The sequence below is a fragment of the Diachasma alloeum genome, unplaced genomic scaffold, assembly GCF_001412515.2.
Source record: "Diachasma alloeum isolate Michigan unplaced genomic scaffold, Dall2.0 Dall_scaffold_00558, whole genome shotgun sequence".
NCBI classification, from domain to species: Eukaryota; Metazoa; Arthropoda; class Insecta; order Hymenoptera; family Braconidae; genus Diachasma; species Diachasma alloeum.
Genome location: NW_021680690.1, coordinates 636535 through 655756, shown reverse-complemented (window position 1 = coordinate 655756; position 19222 = coordinate 636535). Strand labels below are relative to the sequence as shown.

Sequence of the window (19222 nt, the reverse complement as noted above, 5' to 3'; positions counted from 1 at the left end):
TTTTTTTTTTCCAAATTTGTTGGCTAGATTCATGCATGATCTTGATTGAATAATTAAAAAAGATCCATTGTCTCTTAAAAGTTAAAAAGGGATGTACAATGACCTGCTAACGAATTACAAACGATTCTATAGGGTCATTTGTTTGAAAATAGTTTTTTGTCGGCTAATAGGATACTGCTGAACTAACTGCTAACTGGCCATCGGGCAGTAGAATATAATAAGTTTGGTCAGCCAGTGGAAGGTAAATGAGCTATTATCAACGGCAGAAATGTTTTTCATCGCGCTGTGCCAAAAAGTAACTTTTTCGGCCCGCGAAGCGTACCTAAAACGTCCCTTTTCTACACATTGTGATGAAAAATATCGTTCGATACTCGTGGGAAAAGTGTTTTTTGGCTCGTGGGAAGTTTATAGCACGAGCCGAAGGCGAGTGAAAAAACTCACACGAGAAAACTCTTTTCCGCACTCGTAACGAAATATACTATTGCACGGTGCATTTAGAAATGACGGCAAGCTTTTCGATGGTAATCGTCAATTTAGGGAGAATTTTTTGCGCCCACTCGGAGGCGCGACAAGTGTAAAAATGAAAAATTTTCTTTTTTACGTGGATCAAGGGTCAGACCTTGAATTTTTTCAGGGGGAAAGTCGACTTTCGTCACAATCGAATTTTTTCGCCGAGTGAAAGTTGGTTCCGACTATTCAAGCGACGGGCTATCCAGAACTCCCAAAAGTATTCGGAAAAAGTAAAAAACAAAAAAATTTTTTTTTCACCCAAGACCAAAAAAAAAGTGTCCCAGGTAAAAAAAAATCCAGTGTCAAATCCAAGGATTTGGAAAATACAATGAATTATCAATTTTAATTAATCTGCATGTTCTTCTTTTATTTTTTCAAGAATTAAATTTTACAATTCCTTATAGTACAATTTCTTTAGATAGAACCATGACAAACGATCAAATTTTTTTTCACCTCGTTGAATACGAATTTTTCTCAGCAACGACGCATTTTTCAAAAAAAAAAATGTCGAAGTATTTTTCTCCAAAACCAATCGTATCCAGAATAAACCTCAAATTTCACTTTGAAGTCTGTAAAAACCTTTCAAAATGTAAAAAAATTGAATTTTCCTCTGTCAATCCTGAATTATTCCCATCAAAAAACTGTCGTACCCCTTCCCCCACTTCTTCACTGAATTAATAATAATTAACCTAAATGGATAAATATTGAATCAGTCTCCTCTGCATCATCACTATTTATCTCTCGACACTCTCCAACAGTATTATGTTGCACCCCAGGAGTCCCTTGCCCGCCCAGGGCTTCGGCACAAGTGTCAAAACTGTGTAATCGCTCCTGCGTTTGACTTTAACAATGACAGGTTTGTTGAGGCTGTGAGCCACAAGATCCCCGATGTCCTTGAGGGATCTGAAGTTTTGGGAGTTGACGGATCCAAATTCGGTGATGAGATCGTTGACACACAGTCCCTAGTCCCCAAAAACAAAAATAAAAGCGTCACACGTCACGATAAGACAAAAACAAAGAAGTTGCATTCAATTTTTTAGTGAAAAAATCAATGAATGGGGAGAAATTACAGCTTGTTCAGCTGGCGATCCCTCCGACACGAGATTAACCCTGACGAAGGGTTCCCCAGGTGACGAGGTGTCCTGAACAGAAGCCACAGGTGCAGAACGAGGGGATGAGGAGGCTGATGATTCCGGTAGGCATTCCCTCCCCACTGAATGCGCCTCGATTAGTCCTGCCTCAATCCTCTTCATCAAGGCTTTATGATCATTCTGAAGACCTGGGGGAACGTTAATTCATGTAGATTCTTTTCTATTTTGCTCAGGCTGTTTGTCTATTCCACCGAAGTGATGATAAAAACAACAGAATATGGAGTGCATTGAGTTTATGCTTGAAACAATTCAGCAGAAAGTAAAAGCTGTTCAGGAAATTGATAAAAATTTGATAAATTATAATGAAAAAAATTATATGATGTAACAGGAGTAGATATTTAATTTTGAAATGGAGGACGAGGGGGAAAATGGGATTATTCTATAATTTCTCATCCTCCTTCTTATTTTTCTCATTTTTTAAAATGATAATAAAAATGATTTCATAGTTAAAAATTATAAAATCATAGAAACGATTATTTTTATTTTCAAAGAAGCAAAATTGTTGGCAGCGATGTTTTTTTTGATGATTTTGGGAACAAGAAAATCATAAAAACAGAATTTTTAAAATCATTCTTCACTTTCATAAAAATGAAAAGAAAAAAAATCATTTTTATGATTTTATAATTAAAAATTATACGATCATAAATTATTTAAAATGAGAGGAGTTTAGGAGAATAAAATGCAACAGACAAGCAGGCCTGAAAGAATATTGCTGGCTCTAATAATTGAATTTCATTGTTTACTAACAGATTATGTTGGCTCGAGCGTGTCTTACTTGGTAGACATCAATGTCAGCTCTCGGGTAGCCCTCAGAGTCCACCAGGGCCTCCGTCATCCCCACATGGTTCTGAAATTCCATCAAACATTTGTCATTCGTCATGCAGTGCATGCAGATGGCACATTCTCGTGAATCACTCACCTTGTCCAAGATGCCCTTCAACTCCGCCAATTGGGCCTCTATTTTGTCCTTCTCCCTCATCAGATTCAGTACTTTCGTTTTAGCTTCTTCCAGCTCCATGTCGACTACCATTTTTTGAGAATTTTTTGCGCGATGATTTTTCTCCGTTCTGTTTTTATTATTCAACGTGAAGTTAACGCTGGGATCATCGTCACGCATGCGCGACGCCAGACGCAGTAGTCCGCTCAAAACAATGGCCCGTAGATGTTCGAGCTCCCGACGAAAATGTTAAAATCCTCGAAAAATCCCTGATTCCGGTGGTAAGAACCTTGACAACATCCTCTCCCTCGAGATGAACCTCATCTCCATAATCGAAACGATCAATTAAATGATTTTAGTTAAAAATTCTGCGAAAATCGTCAAGTTAAAATTTTTTGGACGAAAAATCGCCATTTTTCAATGACAAATTGAGAGAAAAAGAAGGGAAATTGCTGTCAGCGATGTTTTGTCTGTTGACAAACGTATTCCAAGATTTAATCCTGCAAAAGTAAATAAATTCGAAAATAGTGGGTTGCCATGAGTCGGTCTGCTCATGCGCAGAGTGGAGCGGAGGGGGAACCAGGTATCCCGCCAAATCAGTCGCCATATTGCAATGGCCCACCGACGTTCGAGCTCCCGAAAAAAATGTTAAAATCCTCGAAAAATCCCTGATTCCGGTGGTAAGAACCTTGATATCATCCTCTTCCTCGAGATGAATCTCATCTCCTTCATCGAAACGATCAATTAAATGATTGTAGTTGAAAATTCTGCTAAAATCGTCAAGTCAAAAATTTTTACACGAACAAATCGCCATTTTTTAACGACAAATTGAGAAAAAAAAGAAGGAAAATTGCGCCCAGCGATGTTTTGTCTAAAAAACGATAGTTTTTAAAAATAATAAAATAAAAACCGATGGTTTTTTTAAAATTCTGCGAAAATCGTCAATTCAAGAATTTTCTAACCAACAAATTGCCATTTTCCAATGAACAATTGACTTAAAAAGAAGGAAAATTGTTGGCAGCGATGTTTTTTCTGTTGACAAATATAATTTTAATCCTGCAAAAGTAAATAAATTCGAAACTAGCGGGTTACCATGAGTCGGTCTGTTCATGCGCAGAGTGGAGTGGAGGGGGAACACGGTATCCCGCCAAATCAGTCGCCATATTGCAATGGCCCACCGACGTTCGAGCTCCCGAAAAAAATGTTAAAATCCTCAAAAAATCCCTGATTCCGGTGGTAAGAACCTTAACAACCTCCTCTTTCTCAAGATAAACCGCATCTCCATGATCGAAACGATCAATTAAATGTTTTTATTTAACAATTCCGCCAAAATCGTCAAGTCAAAAATTTTCCAACAAACAAATCGCCATTTTTCAATGACAAATTGAGAAAAAAAGAAGGAATATTACGCCAATCGATATTTTGTCTAAACCATGATGGTGTTTACAATTGACAAAATGAAAAACGATGGTTTTTCTACAAAAATCCTGCAAAAATCGTCAATTAAGGAATTTTCTGATCAACAAATCGCCGTTTTTCAACGAAAAATTGACATAAAAAAGGAGGGAATTTCGTCAGCGATTTTTCGTCTGCTGACAATCATGAAATCTATGATTTTACTCCTGCAAAAGCGAATAAGTACATCCTCGAACATCTCACTGTGCTCATGCGCAGAGAGGCGCAAGGGGGACCAAAGGAATTCCGCCAAAACAGACGCCCTGTTGGATTCGAGGCACTGCGAGAGAATGGGGGCATGGCAGAGGTCGGAGTGACGCACCAACACTGTGAAATCGTGAACGTCGAGAGCAGTGGATGGTGGCGGGCGCCAGAAGGGGATGCCCTCGCCGGTGCCGGGTTTGAAAGTTAACAGAACAATAACAAAAGGATTTTTTGGAACATTCTGTTGTAGTTTAACAGAGTGATGAGGAGTAAGTGATTTTGGACAATTTGTGCATTTCATTGGAACAAAGGATTAAAAATGTCAACAGAACATTAACGAAGAGTTGTTTTGGAAGGTTTCTGACGCGTAGTGAGTGATTTTGGACAAATTTGTGCATTTTATTGGGACAAAGGATTAAAAACGTCAACAGGAGATTAACGAAGAGTTGTTTTGGAAGGTTTCTGACGTGTTGTGAGTGATTTTGGACAAATCGTGAATTTTTTTATTGAGACAAAAGATTGAAAATCTCAACAGAACAATGACAAAGGGATTATTTGGACAATTTCCTGGTGGTTTAATAGAGTACCGAAGGTTTTTGTTGATTCGTGAGTGTTTTTCCTCAATTTTGCGACGTTTTTATTGAGGTAGAGGATTGAAAACGTCAATAGAACCGTAACAAAGGGATTATTTGGAGAATTCCCTGGTGGTTTAATACAGTAACGAAGGTTTTTCCTGATTTGTGAGTAACTTTGGCCAAATATCAGAAATTTTATTGAGAGAAAGCGTTGAAAAATGGCGATCGAGAGTTGTTTGTTGACGAAAAGTCATTTCTTATGTCATCGAAGTGCCTCTATTCGTTGAATCCAAAATGTGTGCAGTGTCAGTGTATAAAAGTGATTCTCGTAATAATTTCTCCATAAAAAATGAAAATTAAGATCGTGTTTTTTTTCGTTTGATATTTCGTTCACTTCAAATAATTATGAAAATTTATTATTCACCAAATTCAGTGTTTCAGTGTTAAAAATTCAATGTTCATGTTGAAGTGCTCAGTAATTGCATTCATTGCTTCTTAATTAAAAATCATTTCATCGTTCAGTGAATGTGACAATCTAGTTAATGAGTGTAAGTGCATCCAACACAAAAAGATCAACAATTGAGAATCGCTTAACACACCCCACGGATTATCAACTGCAATTAAGCTGGGCCGTAGGTGAAAACGGAGCTGTTGTTTTCATCCAACGCCGGTGAGTCGTTCCACCAATTAATTTCTCTATTTTCATCTGTACGAAAAACCTCAGGAACAATTTGATGATCCTCCAACACAAAAATGAGGTTTTTTTTCTCTCTAAACAATTATCAACCTGAAATTAATCTCATTACTATCATCTGTCCACCGCGTGAAGTGGAGACTACTATGTGTTTTAAAAGTCGTGGGTTATTGGAGTGAGACTTTTCATACGTTGATGATCAATTATATAGATATGAAAACGAATGAGTGCAAAAAAAAATTTTTTTTATTGTTCGTTGGCCCGAAAACGCTTAAAATGCCAAGACAGCCCAGGGCCTCCAATTTTCGAGCTACTAAGAATTTTTTTTTTTCAAGATTCTCGGAAAAATATGTGGAATAACAATTACGAGCTAGTGTTTTTTTAATTCGCCTCTTACATAGCTAAATTTGCTTTTTTGTATTTTTTTACACAAATAGTGAATTTTTTTTATATGAAAAAAAACGAAATCAGCTTTTTAGGAGTCGAATTAAAAAAAACTGGCTCGTAATTGTTGTTCCCCACATTTTTCCGAAAATTTTGAAGAAAAAAAATCTTTTGCAGCTCAAAAATTGGAGGCCCTGGACTGTTTTTAGTATTTTAAGCGTATTCAGGGAAACGAACAATAAAAATTGTTTTTTTGCACTAATTATTCGTTTTCAGATCTATATAATGGATCTTCAACGTATGAAAAGTCTCACGCCAATAACCCACGACTTTTAAAACCCCTTTGCTTTTATATGAATCTTTAGAATTGTGTTTTCTCCTGTAATTATTATTTTTTATTCATTAAACTACTTCATTGACTCAACAATACGATAATCGAGTCGATAAAGTAATTTCCTAGATAGAAATTGATAATTGCAGGAGAAAACACAATTTTAAGATTTGATCTAGACAAAGGGGTTCCGTCTCCCCTTAAACGCAGGGGTCAACCCTCGGTCATTTTTAAATTCCCAAAAATCCCGCGAGAAGGAACAGCTGTTCCACCATTCCCAAGCAACTTCAGACGACTATCAACTATAAATACACTAGGTTAAGTGATAATCACCGAGTGTTGCTCCACAATATTCTATTAACCAACAACCCCAACCGGTTGTCCACCCTCACTCGTCAATTAAAAAGGCAATGAGTCTCCTAAGACTGTCCCGCCGTCTCCTGAAGTGTCAAAGCCCTCTGCTGGGCCTCCGGCCCCCGGAGGAGTGTCTCTCCCTGGGGAGAGTGTACCACCAGGCCTCCTTGGAGCACAGACCCCGCAAGTACCAGCAGAACAATGAGGAGGAGAAAATAGACGCAATAGGCTGGATGCTGATCATAATCCCCATAGGGACCTTCGCCCTGGGGACGTGGCAGGTCCAGAGGAGGCAGTGGAAGCTCCAGCTCCTCAAGGATCTCTACGAGAAAGTGTCGTCAGAGCCCATTCCCTTCCCCGAGGATCCCCAGGAGTTGGCGAAGATGGAGTATCGCCCGGTGAGAGTCAAAGGGGAATTTTTGTACGACAAGGAGATCAGGATGGGCCCCAAGAGCCTCATTATGGACGGCATGGCTGTTGGTGAGAAGTCGGGGGGACTCATGAGCACGACGGGCTCCACTGGGTACTGGATCGTCACTCCTTTCAAACTTTACGATCGTGATTTAACGATTTTAATTAATCGGGGCTGGGTGAAGGCGAGGAAGGGAAAAATACCGGAGAGGGAGCTGGGGCATGTGCCGGGGGTTGTCGAGCTCACGGGGATCGTTCGACTCAACGAGGAGAGGCCGGTGTTCATGCCCAAGAACACCCCGAATGCTGGACTGTTCGTCTATCGGGATGTCTATTCCATGGCTGAGCTCACGGATTCAGCTCCTATTTTCTTGGACTTGGTCGCACGCGATGGAACCCCTGGGGGCCCCATCGCCGGACAAACTAGGATTTCTATGAGGAATGAACACATGAGTTATATTATCACGTGGTACACACTGTCTGCGCTTACTGCGTTCATGTGGTATAGGCTGTATATTCTCAAGTTACCTTTATGGTGAATAAAGTAGTGTTCGTGTTGGGGGTATTTAAATTGTGGGCGTTATGTTCAATTCTGAGTGGTGGGAGAAATGGAGTTTAAGCATTAATTTGTTGGGATTGGCAGAGGGACATTGCACGATTTTTATTTTTATTTTTGAGGCATTTTTTCGAGGTTTAAAGTGAGACCTGATAGTTTCGAATTGTAACGTTTAGTCGTGAGATATTGATGATTTCATATGGTTCATTTTAGCAGAACTTTCCTTGGTAATAGGTTTTTATTTATTCTGCGAAGAGACATTTTCAAAGTTTTTTTATTAATTAATTATAATTAATTTATTATTTCAATTAACAAAATAAAAAACTCTCAAAGTCGTCTCATGATTAAATCTTCATCAAGAACTAAAAATTCATTTTATTGTTACGACAGTTGAACTTTTTATTTAAATGAAGTCAACAATTACATTCAATTCTGAGTGGTGGGTGAAACAAACTTTTTTTAATCAATTACTCGAAATTAACAATACAAAAAATTACTCGAGATTGGCAGCGTGAAATTGGCCGATTTTTTTTTCATTTTAAAGGTATTTTTTCGAGATTTAAAATAAGATCTGATCCCTTCAAATTGTACCATTTAGTCAAAAGATATTGATAATTTAATATGGCCCATTTTACCTCCACTTCCCCTGATTCAACTTTTTAATTCGTTCTATCACGTCATTTTTAGTCGAAATAAATTCTTCCAAAAGTCCTCTCGCAATTTGATCTTCATCAAGAATTGAAAATTCGTTTTATTCTTACGACATTTGAATTTTTAAAAATAATGCCTTCAAATATCTCGCCTCGTACGTGACTGTCTGCTTCCCCTGAGGAATTGTCGACAGTTCATTGAACACGAATGGCTGTTCAATGACAGTGGGCACATCCCTCCCGTAAACCTCGCAGTGCTCTAGGAATTGTATGCACTCCTGGATGATGGAGTCTTTCAGGACGACTATTTGCTTCGCCAACTGCTCCAAAAGCGACAAGAAGCATCTCTTCGCGTAGAACCAGGTGTCTGTCCCCAACTTCTTGTTGTAAGGCTCCAGACTCTTCATCACCCTCGATATACCGAACTCGTAATTCCCTTTTGAACAGTACAAGGTCCCGATGACCATGTTGACGATGCACAAGTGGAACAGCTTCCTGTCTTGCTCTTCGAAGGCAACAGTTTCCTCCTCTTTTTCAATTTTTTTCATCAGTTCCTCTGCCTCGTTGTTCTTCGATGTCATGATGTAACTGACGCAGAGATTGGCTAGTACTATTGCACTTGTGTCTAGAATCTGAAGAAATTAATCAGAATTGTACGAGAATGCGAGAATAATTCCAGAGAAGAATCCAAAATTGGAAAGAAGTGATTTTTTTTCACATTTTGTTAAAGATGCGAATATTTAGATAACGAGTCATTCTACACGAAAATGCTACAAGACATTTTTTCTGGAAAATTGAATTTCTCAGAAAAAATGTTTTGTGACATTTTCTCGTTGAACCACTCGTTATCAAGAAAAAATTCGAAAATGTGACAGTTCAATTGACCTATTCAGCTAAATACTGATTTTTAAAAACTCACATTGGCGTATTTTTTCTTGATAACGAGTGGTTCAACGAGAAAATGTCATAAAACATTTTTTCTGAGAAATTCAATTTTCTACAAAAAAGTTTTATGTCATTTTCTCTCAAAACCACTCGTTCTCAAGATAAATTGAAAACTGTGAACGTTCAATTGACATGTTCAGCTGACTACTGATTTAAAAACTCACATTGTCATATTTCTTCTTGACAATAGGCTCATAAAATCCCGTGGCATCCTTGAACTTATTCTCCTGCATATACAACGTATGCGCGACATTGAGTCTCCAGACATCGTGATCATTGCAGAAGTCAGCGCTCATGCGGAATATCTTCTCGACTTGCACGTAGTTCTCCAGATCCCAATAGATTTTCGCCTGCGCCATTAGCACCGGCACATAACGCTCCAGTACCTCGTCAAAGTCGTTGACAGCTTTCTTGGTGGCATTCTCGTCGTGATTTAGTCTAGCCTCTTGAACCTGTTTCGTCGCTTTACGCAGGGCCTCACAATGCTTGTTAGCTAGGTCATCGAGTTTTCTGTAGGCTTCCTCTGGGGCGGTTTGCTGGGTTATCAGGGCATCCAGAAAATCGTACAGATACTGAGGATAGAATAGAAAAAATAAAGAAAAGATCGAATATAAATTTTATTCCGAAATTACGAGATGAGAGCTAAAATAGACCTTCGAAAATCATCGATATTTTCCGACCAAACGAAGTGATTTCAACGAGTCATGTCTCATTTCAAAGATCTAAAAAATACCTTCGAAATGAAAAAAAATCGTGCGATTTCACTCTGCCGATCTCGAGTTATCGGCGATTGAAGAGGTCATTTCAGTTCTTGGTCTTTAATTCTCAATTTCTGTGAATAAATACTCACAGGAGTCAAATATTTCCACGTCAAGTCAGCGTTCTCAGCAAGAACATCAGCGGCAAGATCATAATACTGATATTTACAGTATAATATCAATAAATTAGCGAATGTCTCCGGGGGAAATGGATTTTGCTGCAGTAAAAACTGTAGTTTCTCGAATCCTTCAGCTGGTTTCGTGTCCATATTTATGAGGGCCTGATTGTGGAGAGTAACGGCGTCCAGCTCTTCCTCGGAGCGCGGAGGCATGTCTGTTAGAGCTTCTCTGGCAGCGTCAACTGCAAATATCCAATCGTCGCGTGAATAAAACATCTCGACAGATAAAACTGATGACGGAAAAACGCTTACAATTCTGGAGTTGATACTCTATTGCAGCCTTTAAATTAAATGCTTCTGTGAGGGCGGTTTCGTGGAGAGTCAGAGTATTTCCCACACTTCGAACTTCAATTCCTTCTGTTGTCACTCCAACGCTTAGCTCCGGGTGTTCGCGTATTCCTTGCTCGATTATATCCGCTGGTTAAGGGGAGAACGCGTAATAAAAACGAGTGGACAATTGCATTCTTTAAATGTTTTCGAATGTTATCTCAATATTTTTTTTCATCTTTCGTCATCTGAAATTGTCAATTAAGTCCTGCATCATGCAGAAGTTTTGAAAAATGATGAATGAATAATCAAAAAAAAGTAGAAACAATTCTTAATTTTTTCAAAGAGCATTTTTAATTTATATTCAGAATAAGTTGAATAACAAGAAATTGAAAAATGTATCTGATTTACGGTAAGAAATGGCGGCCTGTCACCCAATATCATGCAGGGGGAAGACTGATTTTGTAAATCTTTTCCCACACTGCACAGAGACATTTATTACGGAAAAGGCTCTTTGAAAAAATTTGTAATATTTTGGAGAATTTTTTAATCGCACTTTTATCACATAAAACTGGCAGATGAATATAGACCACTGTTTTGAAAATTGAGATACCTAGCTGTCACTTCCCATGAGGAGTTAGTGTTTTGTTACCCACCATGGAAAATGACAGCTAATAGATAATTAGTCACAGCGAATCAGATATTTGTAATTTCCACTTTTTTCAACTCATTCTGAATCGCAATTAAAAACGCTCTTTGAAAAAGTTCAGAATTTTTTCTATTGTTTTTTATCATTCTATCATAATTTTTGGGAATTTCTACATGATGTACTCAATTGACAATTTTGGATTACGAACGATAAAAAAAATCCAGATAACATTCGAAAGATAGTACACCCGGGCCTTAAATGCTCATTTTAGTATTCTCTTCTTCTATTTTTTCATGTCACAGTACCATCATCACTTGAAATTTCATCAAAATTTTGCGTATTAGTTCGTTCTGTCAAATAATTCTACATCCAGACCCTCTCAAGACTCGAATTCGTCTTCAGTCCGGGTTTAATCGAGGTTCAAAAATGAGAGAATCTTTACCAATATGCTTCAGAGAAGCTGCATACTCCTTCAACTTGTAATAACAGAGAGCGACATTGTAAGACAAGTGAGGCTTGAACCCGGTTATCTGAAGGGCCCCCAGGAACTTCTTCAGAGCTTTCTCGTACTCCCCCTCTTTGTACATCAAACATCCGAGATTGACTTCTGTGTCCGCGTCGTCGGTGTTGCACTGGTCGATCAGACTCTTGACAGCGAGAATGTCTTCTTGTCCGTATTTAATAGCCGCCTGCAATTTCTTCACTTTGGACTCGAGTTTACTGCTGCTCGCGATACTCGCGCAGACGGTCCAGGCTTCCTGGTACATGCATGCTTGATGCAAAGACTGGGCGTACCAGAGTCGGTAGATGCTCTCGTCTGGGCAGAGCTGGATGAGCTTTTCGTAGCATTCGGCTGATGCCAGGAAGTCTTGGGTGTAGAAGTAGCAGTGGGCGAGGAGGGATAAACAGGGACGTGACTGCAAAATTATTATTCGTGAGGATAATTATTTCATTATTTTTCATTATAATGGGGTAAAGCATTAGGAAAAGCTGATAGGACAGAACAAAGGAAATTGTTTTTTTTTCATTCTATTAAAAATCAAATTATCTTGTCAAGAAGTGATTTTAAGAGAAATTGTCAGAAAACATTTTTTAAAGGAAATTTCTTTCTCTATACAAAAGATTTTATGACATTTTCTCGTAAAAACCCTCATTATCGAGATAATTCACTCTGAACAAAATATAAAAATTGATTTTTCGTTCATATTTTGCAACTTCTCACTTGATCAATTAAAAATCCATTTAAAATTTAATTCCCACTACTCTTAAAACTAAAATGTCATCATACTTCTGAATGTGTCACCAACAACTCCGACAGTATCTGCATACTCTCGGCATATTTCTGCTCCTTAATCTACAACAAAAGCCACCATCAACATTCAACTACCATTTCCACTCAATAAATCCCTAAATACCATTGTGTAAATTGTTTTCGTATATTCCCCATCTCTTATATGAACACTCTGCACGAAATTCGTCATTGTACCCCCCAAAACCTCTCGAATCCGATTGTTATCGTTATTATTGGTCAATAATCTGAAACAAACTCTCGTGTTTCTCTCCCGTTGTTTCAAATAATCGTCGCCCCTGAAAATTTTGTTTTGACAGAATGCTCGATTGGTTGTCATGGAAACCCCCTAGACTCTAGTTCCTTTCGCCCCCCCGACGGTGGTATTTAAATCACTAGCCAGAAGTTGGTCACGAAATAATTCGCTGAAGCTTATTTGCTCATCGGTCCACTCCGACCATCGGTGCCAGTCGCAGTTTATTAACAATAGTTTTTTGATATTATTGTCTTTATCCCATCATCAGCCACAAATGCAGAATCACAAGTTCAGTGCCATTTTTGTGAGCACAACGGAGAATTCGCCAGGAAATCGATGATCAATTGAGGACTTGACAAGCTCCAGTGGACTGAATCCCTCGGAATGAAGAGTGAATATTTCGCCAGATGCAGTCTCTGCTGCGTTAAACAATCACACGAGAGAATAATAGTTTTTTAGGGAGTGATAACACTGATGATAATTGGAGAGTAGCAGCTGTGAGGAGTTTTCAATTGAAGGAAGAGGGAAAATGTCAGTTGTCGATGAGTTCGATTACCTGTGCCGCTTGTGTGCAACCAAGACTGAAATACTCGTGGGATTACCGATATTCGAGCATGGAGAGAATCTCAGGAATATTGATAAGAAGATAACGGAGTGTCTGCCGATACAAGTGAGTGCATGTTATTATTAATGAGGGGAATAATTAAAATTCGGGATGAAAACAAACGTAAAAGATTTTTAGGATTTTGAGGGAGATAATAGAGGAAATTAACACACTGAGAAAAAAAAATTCTGATAAATAGAAATTCTATGATTGATCCAAATCGTTCATCGATTGAATAGTCGCAAAAGAAAATGCTATTGTAAGACACAAATATCGATTTAATTTTAATTTTTTCGATTAAAAAAGAATGAGATCAGTTATCTAGACTTTTTTTTTTTTGTTACTATCTACTTTTCAGTACATACAAATCAATGTGTCAGAGATAGGCATAATCATGAATTATCATTACCATTAATTTCATAAATACTCAATCAAGTAATAGAACTTAACAATTTTCAATTATTAAATTAATCAACAATTAAATATTTGAATTGCGAATTATTTCACCAGTCAATAATCGAATTCGGAAGAATGACGATTATTTGATATTTAAAAACTGATCAATAGTCAAAATTGGCTAATACCGTTTTACCACTTGGCTACCGAATTTTTGCCAGTGCCATCTAAAATTTATCAGGACATCGGCAATTTGTCGACAACTTGTCGAGATCATGTTTGGGTAAACCCTGGGTAAACCCTGAACTTTCAATCTCGGAATTTCCCAGAATTTCCCTGAACTGAAATTTCCCCCCGAAGAGCGCTCAAGACTAATGCCCCTGCCTTCCAGGTATCGATGACCGACGAGTTGCCAAAGGTGGTCTGCGAGGAGTGTGCCTACAAGCTGGACGACATAATCGACTTTCGGGAGAAGTGTCGTCAAACGGAGGACCTCTTCAACGAGATGTTAAAAGGGATAAAAAGCGACGTCGACATACGGGACAGCCTCCCAGACTGCGCTTCAGTGATTCCGGAAATTTCCCAGGACATCAGCCGACTCCACGACAGCATGGCCCCCATGGACACGACGATGACGCACCCAGGCATCCCCAGCATAGAGCCAGCCTGCCCCAGCCCAGAGACGAACACCCCAGGCGGCCTGCACACGATGCAGGTGATGGACGAGATGGATCTGGCTGGAGGTGAGCAGGTGGTGAGTCAAGAGGAAATTCCCCGGCAAGAGGAGCTCGAAATAACGGAGCTGGACCCCCTGGATGTGGAGACAGTGGGAATAGTGGGGGAGCACATCAGCCAGGAGGCAGTTGGAATAGTTGGAGACCAGATTTCGATGCACCTGGAGGGAGAAATGACTGTCGTCGAACACCTGGGGATCAACTACGTGACAGCAATTGGCTCAGACTCACCAAATCAGGAGCAGATAGTCCACTACTGCAACAACGTCAAGTACCAGGAGGTGAAGGAGAACTACATGGCTGAGAGGCTGACAGTTGGAGCTGACGTGACGAGTGATGGCTTCCCCCAGGAGGAGGCCCAGGGGCTGGCGAATAGAGTGACACCTGTGACCAATGAAAGTGGAGAGGTGGCAGGGACCAGTGGAGACCAGCTGAAGAATGGCATCCGAGAGTACACTAAACACAAGAAGCACAGTCTGCTGAGAACAACTCTCAACAATCCCACGATCGACGATACTGGAACGAGTTGGTACGTCTGTCCATTATGCAACGAAGCTGCCACTGAGGCCAACGATCTTGCTGAGCATTTCAAGCAGCATTTTTACTCCTGCAACTGTGGACTCTTGTTCACTCACGTTGACGACTTGAATGGCCACAAGGAGAGGGGCTGCAAGAAGAGGGTGAGGAGGGAGACGAGTGGCAAAATGGAGAGGGCGAAGGGGCCGGAGGAGGTGAGTGAGGTGTCCGCAGGGGACGAGGAGAGTGGCAGGAAGACGCAGAGCAGTGTCAGGCAGAAGTGGACGCCGAAGGTGTGCGCTCAGTGTGGAAAACAGTACAGAACGAATTACAAACTCCAGGAGCACATGAGGAAGCACACTGGGGAGAAGCCCTTTCAGTGTCTTCTGTGTGACAAGGCATTCAGGAGTAAAATTGGCCTTGCTCAACACACGGCCACTCACACGGGGCAGTTTGACTACAGCTGCTCGACGTGTGGCAAGGGCTTTCAGTGCAAGAGCTATCTCATTGTTCATCAGAGGGTCCACTCGGATCTCAAGCCCTATCCCTGCAGCACTTGTGGACAGAATTTTAAGACCAAACAGTCGTTGTTGGATCATCAGAATAGACATCTTGGGGTCAAGCCTTATGTCTGTGAAATTTGTGGGAGGGGATTCATCACTAAGGGACTCTGCAAGAGCCATCAGAGGATCCACTCGGGGACTGATAATCGACAGTATCCTTGTGAGGTGTGCAATAAAATGTTTGTTAGTAAGAGTTACCTCAATACTCATTTGAGAATTCACACTGGGGAAAAGCCTTATCTGTGCGAGGTTTGTGGGAAGGGCTTTCTCACGCGGGTGGATCTCAAAATTCACTCGACAATGCACACCGGGGAGAAGAGCTTCAAGTGCGAAGTTTGTAATAAGGTTTTTGCTAGGAGGGCTGCACTCAGGTGCCACAGACGATCGCATACGGGGGAGAGACCCTACAGGTGTGATGTGTGTGGCAAAACTTTTACACAGTTCAGTCCAATGGCTATTCACAAGAGACTTCACACTGGCGAGCGACCTTATGAGTGCGATGTTTGTGGGAAAGCGTTTGTGTCTAGGTCCACGATGATGACGCATAAGAAGAAACATCATTTGCCGGCTACGGGGGGGGATAAGGCCGCCAGTGGGGACATTAATGTCATCATCGTGCGGGAAACACCTGACGGCATTGCCATTGGCGATTGACTTGGTCAAAGTGATATTTTTTCGGTTGCATTTAAGCATCTTGACGGGAGTTTTAATTGACAGGATGGTAATCTGAATACTAATTTCGTTTTTTATGGGGTCATGTCGTAATGATTATCGTTTGTAAGGTCTTGATTTGTAAATTATTGAAACTTCGTGCATATTATTATTTTTAGTGTATTGGTACTTGTATTTTCAAGTATTATTCCGTAATAAAACACATCTCATGAATTTGGTTGATTGTTTCAGTCTTGAAGAAAAATTAGAAAGTTTATATTTGAAGGAAGATTAATGAAATAATTTAGGAATTTGATTTTTTGAAAATTATGAGCAGTTTCTGTAAATAATTTATAAACTATCAATTTTACACTATAAAAAGGATTTTTTCGGAACCGTAACAATTTATTTGTATTCAATTATATTCAGAATTTTACCAGAAAACGATTTCATGTCTAAAAAATGAAATTTCCAAAAGTTTGAAGAATTTCAATTATTTATTTGTAAACAAAGAATGTTCAAGAAGAATAATTCTGCGCAAAAAATCAGAACAAAATGTTGAACCGTTAGAAAACGTTTTAAAAATTTGGAAAAAAAAATTACAAGGTTTACATTTGAAAAAAGATTGTTGAAATAATTTAAGAATTGCAATTTGTGAAAATTACGAGTCTTTTCTATAAATAACTTATAAACTATCAATTTTTCACGATAAAAATAATTTGTTCAGAATTGTAAAAAATCTATTTATATTCAGAATTTTACCAGAAATCAATTTCATGTCTAAAAAAATTGAATTTCCGAAAGTTTAAACAATTTTAATTATTTATTTATAAACAACGAATCTTTAAAAAAATGATAATTCTGTGCAAAATGTAATTTTAATGACGCTGACTCTTTATGATTTAAAAAAAAAATTTCTCACGCAATTAACTTGACAAATTAAATGATTGAAAATGGTTGAACCTACAGTGTGGCCTGTACCAGCAACAAAAGATACTCGGATATCCTTAAGGAGTGATGATTCAACAATAAAAACACATCTGATGAATTTTACTCATTCGTTTATTATCGATGATTGAACAGTAAAAAGGAATGATAGTAGAATGAATAAATTGAAACATATTTTCGGGTTTTCAAGTATTATTGTTCGTACTGAAAAAAAAACAATGGATTATTATCGCGTATGAATGAAATTCTCAATCATTACAACTCACAATTGACGGAAATACACATTTCTCTCGTTATCTCTCGGAGAAACATATCACCCTTTGACTCAGCAAGGCATCAATGACAATCATAAACATCTATTCCACTTTGCGATGAATTTCTAGGGGCTGGGGGCCCCTGAAGTGATCAACGAAATTTCATAAATTTTCATCAATAACTTCAAATGTCAAATGACTTTGAGAATACACTGTAAAATCGTGAGAATAAGTTTAATGTCGAAATAATAGTCATAACAAAGTACAAAAATCGTCCATCACAGACATAAAATATTACTTTTGCCTTAAAATCTTGGATTTACGGAGCATTAACCCCTCGAACTGAATTTATCATCCAAACCAATGGCTCAGGGGCCCCTAATTCAATCAATCCTAATTTCTCATACGAATGAACGTCATCTTACAAATAGAAAGCACCAAGAACTTTGACATTATATTAATTTTATCCCAAATTTTGTGCTAAAATCGTATATCAACATCATTATTTCGTCATCTATGTAAATACATCAATTTTTACAAAGCCATTCTCCTAAAAAGCCTACTAGAAATATTTGTCAATCCTAGAGACTACTGAATTATCCCCCAAATGTCATTGTACTCTAAATAGTTTATTTACAGATGAATTATCAATTTTCCTAGTGAATAATACGCGAGTTGAAGAATTCATTGACGCAATTACGAGGGAAATATCTCACTAATTTATGTACATTAAATCTCCACATACATATACAAAATAAATTTCAATAAATTCTTAACGTAATTTGATATCGAGCCAGTGAAATTAATGTAAACAATAATTTTTTTGTCCGTAATCTAGTTCATTACTCATTGCCACTAACAATTGCCACCCTTGATCCCAAATAATGATCCTTAATCTATCGTTATTTATAATTAATAGTGTTAAAACTTATCAATAGTCACAGCAATTTGACGATACACCGGTGGATACGAGAATAACTATTTCACGTGAAAGGAAAAAAAAAATTTGTGCAACAGCTGAGTGAACGAATAATGGCGAAAGTAAAATGAAAATTCGGTGAATGAACGAAAGTCTAGTGGCAACTCCCATATCAAAATATCATTTAAACAATTTTGGCATTCACATATTTTTATATCAGTGTCTTTTAAACTCTTCAGCCTTTGATTTATTTCCACTACGTGTCATGTTTCGTACCGTTTCGACAATTCGAATCGTTATAATTACAATTTGCAACAATAAACCTCATGCTCTGAAGTATTTCTCAACATTTCGCCCTGTTGATGTTCGAGCAATGGCGTTCACATGAGTGATGCAACGCCACTGGCATTTGCCATCGAACAATTAATTGAACATAAAATCCCGAAACATCCTGAGTATTAATCTCACGCATTTCGAGATTAATTGAACGAACGAGGAATTGAATGACTCATTTTACCCCGGGGTAGGATGAATCGTTCAGTCTCGTTGAGGGCAGTAGGTGGGTAAAGTCAACTAAAAGTGTGAATAACATTTGATGAATGGGAATTTGCAGTGCTACTTCACAGCTAGTGTCTGCTTGAGATGCCGCATGAGGTGGCTTCCGACGTCGTGCACCTCGGGCCACTGTTGCAGGACGAATATGATGCTCAGTACGACAATTGTTGTCGTCAATATGCGCACCCTGCACATGAAACAATGAGGCTTAGTACAGCTGAAACAAAATCCGGATGTGATGAGTGAAATGTTGAAGTGAATTTCTGGGTACAGAGACGCTTGAGCGATGATTAGACCATCTCTGCGGTTAGTTTTTCCTCCGTTCTCTCGATTGTTAGTATGATGAATTAAAACGAGTGGGAAATTGCTTTTATATCAATATATAGACTGGTTGATTCGATAATTTTAATGACAGTGAATCGATTGTAACCTTTTTTTATTTTTACACGAGTTTGTAGCAGCGATGTCAGACAAGATATGAATGTTTTTTTTGGCTCAAATGAAAGAGCGGCTCGAAAAATGGCGTGC

At 38.6% G+C, this 19222-nt stretch overlaps 5 protein-coding genes across 9 annotated transcripts in view; 2 read left to right on the top strand and 3 right to left on the bottom strand.

The window, feature by feature from the left end:
* Positions 1–856: 856 nt before the first annotated feature.
* LOC107043294 (26S proteasome non-ATPase regulatory subunit 9) lies at positions 857–2746 on the bottom strand. Its single transcript, XM_015264727.2, has 4 exons — positions 2581–2746; positions 2409–2508; positions 1581–1789; positions 857–1472 (listed from the first exon to the last, which is right to left on the bottom strand). Exons 1-4 carry the CDS (start codon positions 2689–2691, stop codon positions 1245–1247), a joined length of 648 nt encoding a protein of 215 aa, XP_015120213.1. The 5' UTR covers positions 2692–2746; the 3' UTR covers positions 857–1244.
* Positions 2747–6544: 3798 nt separating this feature from the next.
* On the top strand, positions 6545–7577 carry LOC107043324 (surfeit locus protein 1). Its single transcript, XM_015264771.1, has one exon. The coding sequence runs from the start codon at positions 6652–6654 to the stop codon at positions 7543–7545; it is 894 nt and encodes a 297-aa protein (XP_015120257.1). The 5' UTR covers positions 6545–6651; the 3' UTR covers positions 7546–7577.
* A 389-nt stretch (positions 7578–7966) lies between these two features.
* On the bottom strand, positions 7967–13099 carry LOC107043323 (tetratricopeptide repeat protein 30A). Its single transcript, XM_015264770.2, has 7 exons — positions 12426–13099; positions 12299–12364; positions 11453–11927; positions 10347–10511; positions 10008–10276; positions 9322–9729; positions 7967–8844 (listed from the first exon to the last, which is right to left on the bottom strand). The coding sequence occupies exons 1-7, from the start codon at positions 12636–12638 to the stop codon at positions 8320–8322; spliced, it is 2121 nt and encodes a 706-aa protein (XP_015120256.1). The 5' UTR covers positions 12639–13099; the 3' UTR covers positions 7967–8319.
* On the top strand, positions 12662–16252 carry LOC107043322 (zinc finger protein 260). The gene is made up of 2 exons (XM_015264769.2): positions 12662–13224; positions 13946–16252. Exons 1-2 carry the CDS (start codon positions 13084–13086, stop codon positions 16019–16021), a joined length of 2217 nt encoding a protein of 738 aa, XP_015120255.1. The 5' UTR covers positions 12662–13083; the 3' UTR covers positions 16022–16252.
* Positions 16253–17062: 810 nt separating this feature from the next.
* Positions 17063–19222, bottom strand: part of LOC107043321 (transmembrane and coiled-coil domains protein 2) — an 11503-nt gene continuing 9343 nt past the window's right edge. For 4 of the 5 annotated variants that reach the window (XM_015264763.1, XM_015264765.1, XM_015264768.1 and 1 more), the window contains one exon: positions 17063–18911. In XM_015264763.1, the coding sequence (XP_015120249.1) occupies positions 18755–18911 (157 nt within the window). In that variant the 3' untranslated portion in view covers positions 17063–18754. The remainder of the gene's footprint in view (positions 18912–19222) is intronic. The other variant, XM_015264766.1, reaches the window with a different exon arrangement.

Excerpts from the sequence above, each read along its gene's own strand:
- LOC107043294 (XM_015264727.2), bottom strand. The coding sequence starts at position 2,691 with ATGGTAGTCGACATGGAGCTGGAAGAAGCTAAAACGAAAGTACTGAAT. Across the intron at positions 2,509-2,580 it reads TGAAGGGCATCTTGGACAAG|AACCATGTGGGGATGACGGA; the intron begins GTGAGTGATTCA and ends ATGGAATTTCAG. Across the intron at positions 1,790-2,408 it reads CGCTCGAGCCAACATAATCT|GTCTTCAGAATGATCATAAA; the intron begins GTTAGTAAACAA and ends ACGTTCCCCCAG.
- LOC107043324 (XM_015264771.1), top strand. The coding sequence starts at position 6,652 with ATGAGTCTCCTAAGACTGTCCCGCCGTCTCCTGAAGTGTCAAAGCCCT.
- LOC107043323 (XM_015264770.2), bottom strand. The coding sequence starts at position 12,638 with ATGACAACCAATCGAGCATTCTGTCAAAACAAAATTTTCAGGGGCGAC. Across the intron at positions 12,365-12,425 it reads CGAAAACAATTTACACAATG|ATTAAGGAGCAGAAATATGC; the intron begins GTATTTAGGGAT and ends CTTTTGTTGTAG. Across the intron at positions 11,928-12,298 it reads TGTTGGTGACACATTCAGAA|TCACGTCCCTGTTTATCCCT; the intron begins GTATGATGACAT and ends ATAATTTTGCAG.
- LOC107043322 (XM_015264769.2), top strand. The coding sequence starts at position 13,084 with ATGTCAGTTGTCGATGAGTTCGATTACCTGTGCCGCTTGTGTGCAACC. Across the intron at positions 13,225-13,945 it reads CGGAGTGTCTGCCGATACAA|GTATCGATGACCGACGAGTT; the intron begins GTGAGTGCATGT and ends CCTGCCTTCCAG.